Below are 17,577 nucleotides of genomic sequence, written 5' to 3'. Positions count from 1 at the left end.
TTAATGATGGCAGTTTAACTTTAACTGAATTCATTTTCTGGTTTTATACATTTTATTTCAATTTGTAAATTGTAATATAACACAACTCACTGCTTATGATCACTCCTTATTAGTTTGGTCAGGTTTATTGGTTTTATATCAAGCAAAAAGAACGATTAATTTAGTTAATTGTTGTTAATAAATGTATTTCATGTCACATATAAAATACAGTTTGTTTCTACACTCCAATTGCTCACATACATACATACATACAATACAACATATCATACAAACCAGTTTTCTGAAATGGGAAAGTCTGAGTTGGCCCTGTCTGAGTCTGATAACTCAGTCAGGAGTCAGCAATTAAACTCTGTTAGTTCAATCTGCTTTGTGAAATAGGGCCCTAATGTTTTAGTAATGGATTCCATTAGTGGCAATTTAAAAGGGTAAACTGGTGCTTATGAAAGTCATAATTTAACTTATAATAACATGGAAAACAATATTGTGCTTGCATAACTGCCTGGTTAAATGATTGATATTGTAATTGAACTGTGTTATTGTTGACAAACTAAATGTAACACAATTAGATTTAATAATATGATTCAGAGAAGTCATTTAGACAATACTTAAACACTTTTAGCTAAGGATTTCCAGCTCTATCTATAGCCACCTTCACCTTCCAACAGCGGCAGGACCAAAGTGACAAAAAGCCTTTGACATGCGAGTAATCGTCACCGCCTTTTTTCCATTGGCTGGAGCTGATCCCATTCATTCAGATGTTGCCAGGGAGAGACCCTCCTGCCCTGAACCCTCATAGCGCCCTAACACTCCTTCTTCTGGTATTTTCCTAATTCCCATAGGAACGTATGGAGTCCAGTCATCTGTATTTGGAACAGCAGATGTGTGACAGCCGGAAGCATGCAGCTGTGGGCATGGGCCAGTCACCGCGGTAACAAGACAAATATGTAAACAAGTGCGGTTTATCCATCAGCACTGGTTACAGTAACATGCATCAATCAGGCTTAATATAATGACCATAGATTTGGAGGTACTTTAAACAAGTTTTCTATGCCATAATTCGTTTAAATGATGCTGTGTTACAATACATGAACTTGTACTACTAGGCTATTATTTATAATTGCCTGTATATTTGAATTAGAATAAATACATTTTCTAATTCACTTTTCAAAACACAATGCTCTCTTGATGCTGCAATGTAGTAAATTAACTTCATATGTAACTTAATAGACTTTTTGTTGACTATTATGTGAAGCACTTTGGGCAGCTGGAATTGTTTTAAAATGTGCCATGTAAATAAACTTGAATTGAAACGAATACTGTAGGGGACAGTCGAAAACTTATGTATCAGCCTAATAGCTCTTTAATGTGTCTAAGTACACAATATGTGGAAAGATGTGTTGATTTGGAAACATACAGGGGGCCTGCAGTGCTCCAGGATTGGGACTAGAATTCAATCATAAATTTAACTTTTCATTCAAGGGGATTTTTACTGTATAAAAACATATTTTAGTTATATTTGACCCACTGTAGTGGGGATTAGCTCCAACCAACTGTACACTGAGTCAACATTTCATATTGATTGACATGCTTCTACATATTTTTCTTTACATTTCAATTCTCAAACCTTTAACAAAACAGAACTTGAGAATAGCATTACACTGCCTATTTATATACATCAAACTTTATTTTGAAAAGACCCCCATGGCCACGGTGTCACTGGGGGCACATACAGTATCCATCCAAATATTTAGACGTTGGAAGTCGGCATGGATATTGAGTGGGAGGGCTTGAGGTGTCAGAGATCATATCTGACCAATCACAGAGGGGCTACGTGAGCAGAAAAAGCCGGTAGCTCGTACATGGATACAGATGTACACATGTCACAAAGTGCAGAGAGAGGACAGGAACAAGTTAAAGGTGTGCTCTATCCTTCTACAGAACATCCTGCTGTGAATCCTTATCTAAACCTGACACAGAAGACACTACTGGACACTTGAGGTAACACACACAACTGATGCAGCTATTTGTTCACCTTAGGATATCTTGCTTTCAGAATAAGAAATGACTTTGTTGTCATACAGATGCACATTGTTGTTTGTTGTTAATGACTGTAGTGTAAATTCCTAATGCATTAAGCTAAGTCAAGTTATTTTCCAACAACTTGACTTGCATCTCCTAATACTTTCCATGACTTTGGTGTGGAGATGGGACGTGAGCACAGGTAACAACAAGTGTAGTGTTAGCCCGAAGCACTATAATGAAGGTAGAACCATTTGACTAACTTTAAGACTTCCATGCTTTAAAATATATTTAGACTCATTTCTAATATGACAGACACTTCTTTAAACCTGATGTTGAATTGAATAAATCATAATACTTCATTAGATGTATTCAGTCTTAGGAAACTATAAATGAACCTTTAAAGTGTGAAATTATCATCATGAAGCCCTTGTTGTATCTACTTATCCACCAGTCTCAAACATAGGCCTGTAAGTGTGGGAAGTGTGTGTTTTGATCCCTGAGTATTCCCTGTCAACATGGCCGCTCCTGAAGCAGACTAGCCCTGACAGCTGGCCGGCCCACAGTGGAAGGCATGCGGCAAGTTCAGTGCGTGCCAAATCTCTCTGTGCTATTTTTAACCCCCTCACCAATGCCGCCCCCGGTGTCTCTTCATTGACACCCTGCCACACCAAATGCCAGAGGTGTTTAATTAACATGTGTTTAGCATTTAAGGGGGGTGCTATTCTGTAGTGTTAAAACTAATCTCAACTTTATTAGCGGAACTTTCTATATCTACATCTCTGTTATGGGTTAGTTAGTGATGTTCACATGGGAACTCTCAAGCTCAACAAATTCCCTTTTTGGTCGCACTGGCTAGGTCCAACATTTGATTACAACACATATTTTGCCTTATTTTACACATTCATCATCTTTACACATCTTTCTGCTAACAGTCCCTCACACCTGTGCCTTAAAAGCATTTAAAATATCTCAGTATTGTTTCTAAATATATACTTTTGCATTTCTCATTTTGACCAATTCAGTCCAACGGCAATACCCAGGATGTTCAACGCCAACATGACCTTCCCCATAATGAATGAAGACGCTGAACTCTCTTTCCCTGGGACGGGGGACGGTCGGGCCTGTGAGGAGAACGCGTCTCCAGTCCAAGCCATTTCTCCTCATCTGAAGAGAGTCATGCTACAAGGCACAGCCAAGCATGTGGGAGCAACAGAGGGCCCCGGGACGTTTGAGGAGAACCCTGACGTCTCCATAGTAGCACAGGCAGAGCGTAAGCGTGTGGGGGCTATAGTTTATGTCAATGAGATGAGGGAAAGTGTTCACATTGTACAAGCGTTTACATTTGTTGACATTCTACAACTAACTCCCAAAGTAAATGCCAACAGCTGAGGTGCAGTTATTTTTAACGCATGAATGGAGAACTTAATGTGTTACTAATCATACATTGTTCTGCAAGCACCCTACCCAAGGCATGCAATCTGACCGTTTTCAACTCATGGATAGTGTGAGCAAATACATGTTTTATTTGTCTTAAAGTTACACTATAGCCATTTTCACACACAAAATACCACATGGCGCTTCATCCAGAGATTTGATTGTTTTGCAAGTAATGCCCCAAAGTATGGAACCCTAATTAAACCTAATCAGTTTTTCAATTACAGCTGGGAAAAGAACATGCATTCTTGCTGGGAGCTGGATCACTTCTCCACAGATCTAACCTGTAATTTTCCCTAGTCACCTGCTTGTCTTCATGGAGATAGATTCAATGCCATACTGTAGAAACATTCTGGGCAAAGTCATGAAATCTAAATAGAGACCAGCAGGTGACAGACGTTCCATCATAAAAGTTCCATAGTGCACCTTTAAATGCCTTTTGACTTTTAAACACTTGTATCTAATGTGTACAGATATGTGCTTTTATAAGTTGTCAATAGTAATGTTGACTTCACATTGATATCGTAAAACAATTTGGCAGATAATAATCACATGTTCAACTTTTTTTTTTTTTAGGCGAAGACTTTCAGGAGTTTAGCCCAACTCCTAATGCACAACTGCCATACTTAAAATCCCAGCTGCTTAGAAAACACAGGTATTATACATTTTAAGTGTATGAAAATATTGCATCTAAGCCTATAAGCCTACCTCCAGTGACCCCTTGTGGTGGTAGAGAATTGTACAGATATTAAATGCATTAAATATCCTGAAATTACAATGACTAATGAGATTACTAAAGCTTGTAATGTCTACAGATCTGTTGCCAAGGGAGCTGTTCTCCTCAGTGACACCGATGAAGAGGATTTGACAGCCCAACCTCATCACCTCCAGAGGAAACAGCGCAGAAAAAGCCGTGGCAGAATTAGCACAGAGGACGGCCAGGAGCGCCCAATCATCCAGGGCCTTTGGGTGCAAGAAATCGATTGGCTCCGATCTTCCAGCAAAGAGATGACCTCATGTGACATCATCCCACCTCCTCCCCAGTTCACAGACTCTTACAATGGAGATCAAATTTCGTCCTTATGTTCCAGCTGTGAAGACAAATTGAAAGCTATATCCATATCAGAGGACCAATACAGATTAACAGATACAAGTTTAGACAGGGGGGACTCAGATTGGGATTACGAGCAGGACTCAGAATCCAATAATGAAAGCGACTCCTCTTGTTTTGTGGAGGACTGCAGACATTGCAATACTGGCAAACCTAACTGGACCTTTGACTTTATGGGTGTATCCGGATTCAGTCATGATCCAAATTATTGCCCGTCTGGCTATGAGAGTGTAACTAATTCCTCCAACGGTTTCTCTGGGTGTGCTCAAGGCTTGCTGGGAATGCCAGACCACACCTCCGATGTGAACTTTAGTGCAGATGATATGGATAAAATGGATGGAGTTTTGGAGGAGCTCAGAGGGAGGGTGACTCACATGCCAAAGATGTTTGCCATGGTTTTCTTTGAGGATGTGATGAGGCAAAGTCTACGAGAGTGGAATTCCAAAAGCACTGTCAATGAAGGACTTTTATTTCATAATGTAAGATACACACAAACAGCCTGTGCGTTTCCCAAGTGTTACTATAGAAGAATATAGTGCCTCTGGAGATACTTAAACTTTAGCTGTGAAATTCTTATATAATAGTTAAAGGTGCATGGTTTAACTTTTCTGGTGGGTGTCAGGCAGGCATGTGCTTGTCTCCAGGGAGATGTTATTGCTTTGCCTGGAATTTTCCAAAATAGAGTATTAAATGTATTGTCTAACTTGCATTTATTCAACAACAGTTGTTATTATTGCTAAAAAAAAAAAAAAAAAAAAGGGAAGTATTGAAAAACATGCATTCTTATGGGCTCCCTCTCCACTGATCTGACCTGTAACTAGTAAATTGTGGAGACAAACAGGTGGTGGACTCTCTACTGGAAAGGTTACATAGCCAGCACCTTTTAAAGCTGTTTTTGTCATCATAGTGTAAACGTTTAATACATTTAGGAAGATGAATTTATTGTGTTGTAGACTATTCAACCATGACAATATTCTCTATCTTCTCTTTATTATGGGAGAACCTGAATGTCAGGTCTCTATAAAATACAGTATCTTTTTTTTATTTTTAATTCCAATTTGAGAGCATAATGGATTGGTCTCATATAGCACATTTCTAGACATTCACATCCATTATTCATTCACTCCGGTCACACACTAGTGATGATTACCTATTGTTGATTACACATTGTTTTTGGTCAAGATACTTTTCTCATGGCCTATTCCAGACGTAGTATGTGACTGGTTGTGTCAGGAGGGAAGAGCATCTGACATAAAAACCCAAATAATCTTTTCCCAAGGACAATTTTAAGTGTCATTGTTGGTCATTTATTTTGGATTTAAAAACAATATAGTGCTTATTACAGTGAATATTGCAAAAATATCAAACATACCCTTAGATACTTTGATGGCTGGATGGATAACAGCTGTTTAGTATCGTTATGCAGTGGAACATCTGCATACTGTTTCTGACATGATCTTCAGAATTGGGCAGATTTCTTTTGCATTTACATTATCAACAAAAAACAATAAGCAATTTCTGAAAAGTCTGGATCTCACTAACTTTGAGTCTTTGTCCCTCTTCAGGCATTGCAGCCCAGGAGCTTCCAGTACAGGGAGGGACGTGAGTATTGTGTTCTCCATCACATCCAGAATGGCTCATACGGTGACGTCTTCTCCATTCAGGACAAACGTACTGGGTTTACATGTGCAGCCAAGAGGGTGAGTCATGATCTCCAAATGTGCACCACCCAAAGCCTATTGGATTAAACTATGTTATTATTAATATATAATTGATTTCAGATCCCTATCAGTCGTTTCAGCAGTGAAGAGGTTAGTACATGGAGCGCTCAGGACTCTCCTCGCATCGTAGAGCTGTTTGGGGCAGTGAGGGAGGGGCCACACATTGTCCTGTTCATGGATTTAAAACCAGGTCATTATTTTTAGGATAAATTCAGATCATAGCATTTTTTCCAAATATAATTGATGTTTGTTTTTTTTAAATTCATTTTTTGTTTTACGTTTAGCTTGTTTAGGTACACTTTTAAAGGAGATTAACTCACTTCCTGAAGATTTGGCCCTGCATTACCTGCTTCAGACACTAGAGGCGCTGGAACACCTGCACAATATCAAAGTGCTGCACCTGGATGTCAAAGGTCATTTTAAAAAATATATATATATTGTGAAATATCCACCATACAATCAAATCAATACACTTATACACAATACAGCATATAAACATGGTACATGTTCAGAGTCGCCCTATGGACATTTTAACATGCTAAATGCAAAACATTGTGATGTTATACTTTGATAGATATGTTTACCAGTAGTGACTCAGCATCTTAACAGGTTGTTGCACAGCTCTTTTGTTGCACAGCTCTTACTTTTTCATTTTGTTTTTGGGCACACCATTTATTCCAAAAAACATTTGTCACAATTTGCCTATAAAGGCTGTCATAATTGTGAATAAAGTTTATCTTATACTATTTTATCTCCCAGTTTCTATAGCTACATTAAATTGTAAGTACATCTAGTTGGCTGAATACTTTTGACTAAATTCTGTCTACAGTGTCAAACATGTTCTGGATTTAAGCTTTAAAAACTACACCCAACAAACACACAATGACACCTAATATTATATCATTGGCTGCACCCACTGAAAGGGATCCCATGGTAAAGCCTTAGCAGCTCCCTCTGTCAACCATCATCCTCTCTGATGGTCCCTAATCCCAAACTGACACCTCAGCCCTAACCCAGTTTAATCTCCACTGAGAGGATTGTGAATGGGAGAAGATTCAAACAGTCCCCATTGTCCTCACTGTGGGCAGGTTCACACAGCCAACTACTAACAGGATAACTGTACGATCTGGGACAAATACAACTATTGCTGTTTATCAGCTCCCTTTTTTTTTTTTTTACTTTTGACATTTTTTAACCTCTACAAGTAAACAAGAAGTTAACATATTAAAAAACAAATATTGATTTTGATGATAAAGTTGTAGTGTGGATGTATTCACAGTTACAACAATATATTGCATAATGGAATTAAAATAGGACTGGGTGATAGGAGAAAATAAATGTGATTTCCCCCCCCCCCCCCCCCCCCCCCCTCATATTGATCAATCACCATTATCAATTAAAGTTAAAATTTCAAGTTTCTCTTATTAAAACAAATATCTTTTAAGCATGGCATTTAACACAAACAATAGTTACATTTATTCCTTCAAATTCTGAACACTACTCCAAACCACTTTTACTGACAGGACTGGCTTTGGATCTCTTGATTTAAAAAATCCCCATTCATATCATTGATGATTAGAAATGACTGAATCTGAAACTCAATTAACATTTGTTTACTGTAATTCCACAGCCCAAATGTAAAGGTTCTTTATGTTTACATGAAAATCAGAATGAGCTCCTCACTTTGAGTTGCCAGATCCAGTTTATAATAAACCCAAAAGGGCTCTCTATGACATGTCATAGAGAGTCATAGAAAACCTTTAAAAACAACAAAGTTTCAGTGATTTTTATATATACAGTTATTTACAGCTAATAGCTTTGGTGGTACATCCAGTTGGAGCACATGTTACAGCCCTACCTTTAACAAACTGACTTCTTGAGCATAGTTTCTTACTTTGTCAGAGCTGTACTTTATTTTTGGATGTTACCTTAAACCACCCAGAAGGCAGATGAGGCAGAAACTACATTATGCCATTATGACAGAGCCTGACAGCCTTCCTGATTTCTCACTCTACCGTATCATAATGAGCTCCAAATGAAAACACGCTGTCGTCCTGAATCCTGTGTGTTGATTTTATTCCAGTTGACAACGTGCTGCTGTCTGCGGACTGCACACACACATTCCTCTGTGACTTTGGGCTCTCTGAAACATTAGATGACAATGGATGGAGCACCAAGGCATTCAGGGGTGAGTTAGGTCACTTAGCCAGCAATGCTATGCGTATTATGTGGATTTGGCTGTATATTTTGCATGCACACATCTATGAGTCTTAAAATATTCTTTTTCAGTGCATCAGTGCAATGCAAAATGTTGTGTCTAATAACTATTTAATGATTTTCACACAGGACGTCTAGAGAGCATTAAGAAATGTGTCATGGGGGGATGTTTCTATATTAAAATATTGCCTAATTTTCATCTATATGCATTCACTGTCAGACATACATCTGGGTTGATCATATAAAGTGTCATCCCTGTAAGAAACCAAATTCAGAGCAGGGATCGATAGACAGGTGGTCATAATAAAAATGCTTGCTTAGTTGCATATGAATCGATATTGTCCCTCTGGTGATTTAAAGTGAATGAATGAAGTAATCAGTGGTTGTTTGTGCAGCTGAAATGTCATTGTTCATTGTGTACTTGTGTACCTTTGGCTAATAACTGCTTCAGCCACCTGAGTAAGCAAAATAATTGAAAAAAAAAAACAGTCTAGCCTAAAATGTGCTGCTTTGGGAAACTGAATTTTAAACTAAAGGCCTGTTGCATTAAACAAAAAAGAATAACATAAAGTGAATCTATTTGCTTTGATCTTTATATTATGTTTAAATACAAGACTTGAGTGTTGATCACATTTGGCCTGTTGTCCGTTCTTGTTCCTCTTCACAGGCTCTGCTTTCCCAGGCACTGAGACACATATGGCTCCGGAGGTTGCCCAGGGAGAGCAGCTCTGCGCCAAAGCAGATGTTTGGAGCAGCTGCTGTATGTTGCTGCACATGCTCAATGGATGTCAGCCCTGGATCCGCTACTACTCCCACCCTCTGTGCTTACAGGTACGCCTCTTTATGCCTCTATCCTGAGTGTCAGGTTACTCTGAGTGAAATCGAGCAGGGAAGGTTGTATTACATGGAAGACCAATGATGTGTAGGTCTCGGACAAACTCTGTCTTTTATCATTCAAAAATGCCAATGTTTTCATTTTAATGTGAACAACAATAAGTTTAAGTAATCCTCACGGTAACAATAGTCATGCTAACCTTAACCTCTTTTTATTGAAAGATAGAGTTGTTCATTACAAGCTTTTTGAAGCCTCCATCATCATAATACGACTTGTGTCTTTTAAATTCCATTTTGATCAATATTCCAACATTAATGTTGTTTCTTATTGCTGAATAATTGTTTATATCTTATTTTCCTGGATGTTGGTTTGTTACATTACAGATTGTCAATGAGCCTCCACCTCTGTGGGAAGTACCAACCAACTGCAATAATTTCACAGCCAAAGTGTTCAGGGCTGGGCTGAAGAAGGATCCTGATAAACGAGCATCTGCAAAGTCGCTTCGCAAGAAAACCACCAAGGCCTTAAGAGCAGGTACAAACCTCAAAGCTGCATACAACAAATAAAAACTATTATTAAAAGTTTGACAACTCTTACGTATTTATTTTTTTTTTTTTTTACTATTATGGCATCAGAGATGTGCTTAAACATGCAGATAAAGTATTCTGCTATTTTCATGCCACGGTACTTCTGCTAAGACTTTAACTAAATTCAAACCACTCTATTCTGCAGTTGGAGGCTTGAGTCCCTGGTCTATAAAAATTGCCTGTGAAAACCTGTACTCTTCCAAGAAGCAAAACAATGACAATCCAAGCTCTCTATTGCCCGAAAGCCCCCATAATTCCAGGAAATCCACACGTCCCTTATCACCCACAATGCACTGGGTTAGCCCTTGGAGAGAGGTTGCTGCTGGTGAAGACAGTGATGGCAGCCACTGGGAGACAACCTCAGAACAAGACTGTGATGTTGAACCAAAATCCTTAAAAGACATTAATGCAGATGGAAATGACTGGGACACTGGGTCGGAGTCCTCTGAAGTGGATATTTACATGGGAGTGGAGGAATACACAGAGGAGAAGTGGTTAAAATTTGACAGAGACTATGAAGGAGACTGGGAGGAGTATGGAGAGGTGGAGGAAGAAGAGGATGAAGAGTTGTCCACAGAGTACTTTCGTGGTCTCAAAGATGTCTTCCCTGTGCTGCAAAAAGGACAGAGACAAGATGATTGGTGGGGATCTGAAGAAGAACTGGAGTACCTCAGAGATGGTGAGTTGGGAAAGTGATTAGTGACAGTCAAATCACTATAATATGTTATAATCCCCAGGAAGTTCCTTTATTTTTGCATACACAGGCATTCCCACGTAACCCCCTTTTTATGTGATTTTATTTGTACTTCTACTGTATCCTTGGTTTATATTAATGCCATGCTATTATAGGTGGCATCAGATTTTCATAAAAATAAAGCAATTCAGTCAGTAACTCATAATTACTGGCCTACAGATTGTCTTGACAATCTTTTACTCATCTCATTTAGTAATTTATACAAGAGCAATCAAATGTTCTTGTTTTTGTTTTGTTTTTTCTCTAGGTGTTTCTTTGGGGAACACAGTTCATCCTCCCTCTCCTGAGCCTAGAGATGACCCTCCATCTTGCTTTAGCTGCTCGGACTCGTCACAGATAGATGCTTCAGATAATGTTTGTATTATATTATAATGTGTGTGTTTGTGTATAGATTTTCCGTGTATAAAACAACATCGAAACACACTCTCTCAAATAGGACACTGATCGTTCATCTGATGATCTGAGCTCTGGAGTCTTTTCCTCCTGTAATAGCCAGGCAGACGGGTACCTGCAGTGGACAGCTTCACCTCACCAGCCCTCACTGTATTATTTTGAAGGTACAAGTCAAAAAAGAAAGATACCTGATTGAGTGAATTGTTCATAGTATTTATAATGTAAAACTCTTCCAGGTGTTGATATCTGGATTGAGGATATTCAAGGACAGTGTCTTAGGATTCGTGAACAGCGCCAGGTCAAAGTGGGCCATGTTGCAATTGGAATAAGTAATCAGGTAGTGTTTGAATGCACATTGTTCATTATTTACAATATACCCCAGGCTAACTTGTGTTAGGTTAATATATCTATAAGTAATGTTTATCCCCTTTAGATTTCAGAGGAGGCCTTCACTTTGGAGACACTGGACAGGAAATTAGTTTCATTTGAACAAGAGATCAAAGCATCGGGTTTATGGCTGCGCTGTGTTCCTGCCCCCAACAGATGTCAGCGCTGGAGCTGGCGGGTCAAACATGGAAAACTTGAACTACGGGAATAAAAATGTGTACATATTGTTTTGTGTTGGTTGCACTAATTGTGTGCAATATAATCTGTTATGCAGGCATCTTATAAAAACCTAAATGGCCAGTTTCTAAGTAGAATATTCCATTCATATTTTTGTAATAAACTGTTTAAAATACAAATTTACAGTTTCTAGCCTTTTTCCTCTCAAAACATGTAATGTTTTTTTATCTATGAAAAAGAACAAGAAGAAAAAACAAAGAATGTATTCCGCAAGACAGATAAATTACATGTGTAGTAGTATAGCCCTATAGAACTTGCACCCACATGTCTACATTTGACCAAGACGCCATATTGGCAGTGGGGAATTAGCAGTAATGAATGGCATGAGTTCGCTCTTGGAGTTTTTTTCCCCCCTTTAAATTAAATGATAGACAATGATTTATCTTAAAATTAAGCATTAGTGATCCATACTTGACATGAGTGATATTTTAATATTTAAGAGTGGAGATTACATAGATGTGGTCTTAACTCTCAATGTCTGAACATCTGCTTTACTTTTCATCTTCTTATATCAAAAAGGGTCTCCTGAGATATGAAAAATGTACTTCATTATAAATCTGTGTACCTATGACGTTTACTGATATCAACCATTTAAATCGGGAGTGTCCAAACTATGGCCCGGGGGCCAAATGCAGCCCTCAGACAGTTATTATTGGCCCTCACGCCTCCTGCTGAACTGGCCCAATTGATCATAAGTAGTACTTTTAACAGCCAATTAAAGTATTTCTACAACTATAACCTCAAACATCACATTGCATTGTGATACAGATCTAAAATGAATGCGTTTCAAGCCTTATTAATATACAGCGGCTCTGTCAAAGCTGTGTTTAAAGCACCTCACTGCACTGATCACTGGTCTGTGGCTCTCCGCTTCAAATATGTTTTGAGATGCGGCCCTCGATAAAAAAAGTTTGAGCACCTCTGATTTAAATGATGTGAAATCAATTACATGGCAAAAACAGATGTGCGCTGTGTGTGCAGTTGTTGTAGCCTATTAGCAGCCTAAATCACTCATGTCAATGTAATAAACACACAAAAAACAATAGAATGAATAGTTATAAAACTGTGATTGAATCATTCAAATATAAAAAAAACAAAACAAAAACGATGTAAAACTAACTTCATAGCTTAAGTAATGTAAGGCTTAATTAGCACTCAAATGTGTAGATCTAGGTGTGCAAGAATAATCCTCAGCCACTGAAACTCATCAGTTTCTATGAGGATTCTCATGCCGGGATTGCGTAAGGACAACTGCAGGAGCTCTATAGACTCATTTTAACACCACTCCATCTCATATTTTATTCAAAGAAACGGGCCAAAAGGCACATGTGACTTGTCACATGTTAAACTGTAGACCTTATGACACATCATATCACATGATTAACAACACATAACAACACAATAAGGCAATTTTAGGAATGTCCCCAGGTCACCATTTAAGAACAGGGGAGAGTATCCAAACCTTTTGATGGCAGCTAGGCTGAATTGTCCCAAATTTTCATAATTGAAAAGGCGACTTATGTTACAAAAAGTTCTAAAAGTTGCAATGCCAGATCTGTGCTTAATACGATAGGCTCTGGTTCTTCAACCCTTATGTCTAATGGTCCCTAATTAAAATCTTTGGACGCCCGTAGACTATTTATTTTATTGGCAGTGAGTCCTTGTCTCAGAGCACCATCATTAATAGCAATTACTAGTTTACTCGACAGATTTTTCTTTTGTTTGAACGCTCGACACTGGCTAACTTCACAGCTCTTGCATAAAGCTCTAAATGCTCAGTTGTTTACTACTTCTCTGTAACTGCAGCTGAAACTTGAATAAACTTGTATGCAGTTACTTCCTCGACATTTTGTGCAATGTGTAACCCGGAAACAGCTAGAGCCCTGATTGGACGTCGGTGAGGAGGAGGCGGGCTCTTGTTGCAGTACTGGGCAGCTGATTGGGTCCGTTTTGAAAGTGGGAAGTTCCTGTGCGCCGGTGTCTCCCTGGATGCGCAAGACGCCATTTTGGAGAGACAGTGTAAGATAACGGAAAGATCGAGAAGCTGCCCTTTCTAAAGGTAATAATCGACATTATCGCTCGTTGTTTTACCACGCGTTTTCTAACCAAGTACACCTGGAGTTTCTTCTCGAAATATGATGTTTCTAGGACTGTACACCGCACCACAGTGTAGCCCTTCTACTGTGACGCGGCATTCAGCTAATGCTAGCGGCATTAGCAGGTTGCTGAACAGTTCCCGTATAGTGAACAGGTCAAAAATATCTGTTTAAGTTGGCCTATTTCAGTCATGTCTAATTAAAAATGCGTTTATATATCTGTTCAGTTACACTAGTTAATCGTCGTGGGTAAACATATCTAGTGAGTACATTTTTAACAGCTGTACTGCTCTGTTGAAGGCTAACCGGAGTTTAGCCGAAGCATCCGCCCTGTACCGTAGAACGGTTAAGCATTAGTTGCAGCTAATGCTAAAGCAGGCGACTCAAGCCTATGAATGAAACCACCTTTTAAAAATACGTACTTATTTTTACTGAGGCAGGTGACTGTGTTTTCGTTGGTGGAGTGGTCTATTCGTTAAACTTATTTTAATTGGGATTTAGCCTGTAGACTAACCTTTGTTGACTTTTGGGCGACAGACACGGAATTTGCAGCTGGAACAGGCCCACCTTATCGGCAGATCGGTGATTCACTTGTCCAGGCTAGCTCACAGTTCTACCAACTATTTGTGCACACCTCAAAGGGCTTTAACAGTCTAACTAGTTTCTCATTTCTCTCGATAATGATGCGAATTTCTTGGCAAAATGCGTCGTGTTTGATTCATACAGGCACTGTTGTGTGTTGACAAGATGGCTATAGAAAGACCATTCATGTTTATATGTCAAATACCAGTCCTGTTCATACATCTTTAATGTACAACTATATTTTTACTGCCTACAGAATTTACCTGACTGCTTTGTTTTTTACAGCTTCGTCACCATGGGGAATGTATTTGGGCAGTTATTCAAGGGCCTTTTTGGCAAAAAAGAGATGAGAATTCTTATGGTGGGGCTTGATGCTGCTGGAAAAACAACCATCTTATATAAACTGAAACTGGGAGAGATAGTCACCACCATTCCCACCATTGGTATGGATGCCTTGCTCTCACTGTTTGCTTTTCACCTCCCTTTAGGCTCTTGTTTTTCATTTGTCCTCTACAGTAACATTTCCCTGTAATATTCCCAGAGCCGTTACACCAACGTGTCTTTTATATTCTATGTTTGGTAATTTTTGGACTCTGTTTCTGTTCAGGTTTTAATGTTGAAACTGTAGAATACAAGAACATCAGCTTCACAGTGTGGGACGTAGGTGGTCAGGACAAAATCAGGCCACTGTGGCGCCACTACTTCCAGAACACTCAAGGTGAGAAGGACTTTTTTATTGTTGCTAAACCTGATTCTAAACAATCCTGCCTTCAGATGTCCCCATTACATTATTATCCAAAGGCAGGCAAATGAGTTACAAATTGTGACACATTTTAGTATACACTATGTGGGTGTCTGTACCCTGTGCATAGCTCTTTTAAGGGTCACAGCATATTGTAGCTTTCTGAATAGTCTGATATAGAACACAATTTTAATGGGACAACATTTTCTTCATTTAAGATTAATTTGACTAGGCAAATTTGCATGTGGCCTGAAGTGATTCAAACTATTATACAGGTGGAAGAGTTTAAGCACTTGAGGGATGATTGTGGATGCGGAATAAATAATTTTGCTTTTATGCTTGCTGCCCATCTCAATTTTCTGTTCAGCTTAGATTCTTTGTGAATCAAAAAGCTGTGCAGGTATAAACTTGTTCTCCTGTTTGCAGGGCTTATATTTGTTGTGGACAGCAATGACAGAGAGAGAGTGAATGAGGCGCGGGAAGAGTTGTCCAGAATGCTTTCCGAAGATGAGCTCAGAGATGCTGTGCTGCTTGTTTTTGCAAATAAACAGGTGAGATAATAGTTTAGTATGAATATTTAGAATATATGCTTCCTCCCTTTTTAAAAATGCTCATTATTTTTTTCTCTTTTTCCAGGATCTACCCAACGCTATGAACGCTGCAGAGATCACAGACAAGCTGGGTTTGCATTCACTTCGTCACCGTAACTGGTACATCCAGGCCACCTGCGCCACCAGCGGAGACGGCTTGTACGAGGGCTTGGACTGGCTCTCCAACCAGCTGAAGAACTCCCCGAAATGATCCATTCCACCAGTTTTGATTTATTATTTTTTGTTTGTTGTTTATTTTTTCTGTTTCAACACAGTGGCAGCACCGGATTAAGGCCCCTTGCGCCCCAAACCTTTTACCCAACTTTGAACGCCAGCTCTTTTTCTTCCGAGAACATCTTTCATTCCCTACCGACTTCCTCCTGCTTCCTCCCATTGTCAGTGCTCCCGGGGCTCTAGCCTGTGCTGCTCGTGTGTGCGCGTGGGTGTGCGTGTGTGTTCCTAGTGTGTCCAGCGAGTGCGTGTGGGTGTGAAGGCGTCTCTGTGTACGTTGGCTGGGATTGGGAGTAACCCTGGCGTGCCTTTTACACACCTCCTGTGGAATCAGCAGTCCGGTTTCTCAAGCCCCACCTCATCATCGAACCACCATACTCAGTCTACCCCCACTTCCAGTCTTGCACGACCCCCCTTCTCCCCACCCTTACTCTGCAGAGAAAAGCATGGTTTTCATAAGGCCAAGAACGAGCAAGGGTGCAAGCTCTCCTCCCGCTGTAGGATACTCTTTGAAAAGTGCACCAGATGTAGAATGAATGCTAGTTCAATTTAACCTTTTGATTTCCAAACTTTATTAGCCCACCACTCAGTGATTTCAGTAAATTGCATCTTAACCTGTATCAGGTCAAAGCAAGTCACAGAACGCACATCCTCGTTCATTCTGCTGTCCTTTGAAAATCATGCTCTTTTGTTTTTATTATTATATTGGAATATAACAGATTATTCTTAGCAAATGGTTCTTGGATGAACACTACCTTTCTCCCCACTAAGTGTGACCGTGAAGCACAAGGCAAGCCAACAATCTCGGTTGAATTGAAGAGAATAAAATGTACTTAAAAATTCAAACAGTATGCAATTCAGTTATGTTAAATCTCCTTAGTTTCAATTGGATTTATTGGAAGACCTTTTTAATCATTAACATGACTGTTCTTGGGTTGGTCAAAAAGGTCTCGGGCATTTCACACATTCTTTCAGCTGTTAAGGTGGCGACAGGTGTCCTCCTACATTCACAAGCTTCACATTATATTCCTTTAAACAATGTTACATATGTTTATTTTCTGTGACTCGTTTTAGCATCTTTCTATTTGTATAATGACTGCTGAACCAAATGCATTTGAGCAGTATGACAAATCTTAAGTGAAAGTTGTGCATTTTGAGGGCCTACTGTCATAAACCACAGTTTTACATTGACCTGAGAATCGGAAAGCATCCAGTATCTATCATTTCCTGGTTGGGATGAAGGATGGCACCACAAATGAAGGCTCAATAACTGTGAATAGGCCAGACGACTGAACGGAGGAAACGTAGTCTGGGTGTTTGCTGACTCCTGCACTGCATATTTCATGACTGATTACTTAAAACCAACACGACTACAACTCACTGCGGCCCCTCGTCTGAAAAGGTGAAGGGACTGGTGTACCTGTGTAAGGGCGTGCAGGCCAAACTGGTTATGAGATTTCAGGCATCCTCAGTGTTGAACCGAAGGGGGTAAAGCTGGCACTTCTGTTATAAGGATGATTGTAAATCTGTAAGTACCCTGTAAACTGTTTCTGTGGGGATTTCCTGATCACATTAATAAACACAATTTGACCCAAAGCTCTGAAGTTTTAGTTATTTGCTCATAGCTTTTTGGTCTTT

General features: G+C 39.3%; 2 protein-coding genes across 2 annotated transcripts; both read left to right on the top strand.

The window, feature by feature from the left end:
- The first annotated feature begins 1,882 nt into the window (after positions 1-1,882).
- Positions 1,883-11,749, top strand: LOC117387702 (uncharacterized). Its single transcript, XM_033985239.2, has 15 exons — positions 1,883-1,998; positions 3,045-3,292; positions 4,033-4,111; positions 4,272-5,046; positions 6,133-6,267; positions 6,349-6,478; positions 6,573-6,701; positions 8,372-8,476; positions 9,173-9,336; positions 9,724-9,874; positions 10,073-10,606; positions 10,929-11,035; positions 11,118-11,238; positions 11,311-11,411; positions 11,508-11,749. Exons 2-15 carry the CDS (start codon positions 3,064-3,066, stop codon positions 11,670-11,672), a joined length of 2,925 nt encoding a protein of 974 aa, XP_033841130.2. The 5' UTR covers positions 1,883-1,998; positions 3,045-3,063; the 3' UTR covers positions 11,673-11,749.
- A 1,847-nt stretch (positions 11,750-13,596) lies between these two features.
- Positions 13,597-17,535, top strand: arf2b (ADP-ribosylation factor 2b). The gene is made up of 5 exons (XM_033984982.2): positions 13,597-13,757; positions 14,662-14,819; positions 14,984-15,094; positions 15,545-15,669; positions 15,755-17,535. The coding sequence occupies exons 2-5, from the start codon at positions 14,672-14,674 to the stop codon at positions 15,917-15,919; spliced, it is 549 nt and encodes a 182-aa protein (XP_033840873.1). The 5' UTR covers positions 13,597-13,757; positions 14,662-14,671; the 3' UTR covers positions 15,920-17,535.
- The last annotated feature ends 42 nt before the right edge of the window (positions 17,536-17,577 follow it).

Source organism: Periophthalmus magnuspinnatus, chromosome 19, assembly GCF_009829125.3.
Source record: "Periophthalmus magnuspinnatus isolate fPerMag1 chromosome 19, fPerMag1.2.pri, whole genome shotgun sequence".
Lineage (NCBI taxonomy): Eukaryota > Metazoa > Chordata > Actinopteri > Gobiiformes > Gobiidae > Periophthalmus > Periophthalmus magnuspinnatus.
Note: the sequence above shows the minus strand (reverse complement) of the source record. Positions and strands in the feature narration are given on the sequence as shown.

Bases quoted from the DNA above. Each gene is read 5' to 3' on its own strand.
- LOC117387702 (XM_033985239.2), top strand. From the start codon at position 3,064: ATGTTCAACGCCAACATGACCTTCCCCATAATGAATGAAGACGCTGAA. The intron at 8,477-9,172 runs GTGAGTTAGGTC...TCCTCTTCACAG, and splicing joins GAGCACCAAGGCATTCAGGG to GCTCTGCTTTCCCAGGCACT. The intron at 11,239-11,310 runs GTACAAGTCAAA...AAACTCTTCCAG, and splicing joins CTCACTGTATTATTTTGAAG to GTGTTGATATCTGGATTGAG.
- arf2b (XM_033984982.2), top strand. From the start codon at position 14,672: ATGGGGAATGTATTTGGGCAGTTATTCAAGGGCCTTTTTGGCAAAAAA. The intron at 15,095-15,544 runs GTGAGAAGGACT...TCCTGTTTGCAG, and splicing joins CTACTTCCAGAACACTCAAG to GGCTTATATTTGTTGTGGAC. The intron at 15,670-15,754 runs GTGAGATAATAG...CTCTTTTTCCAG, and splicing joins TTGTTTTTGCAAATAAACAG to GATCTACCCAACGCTATGAA.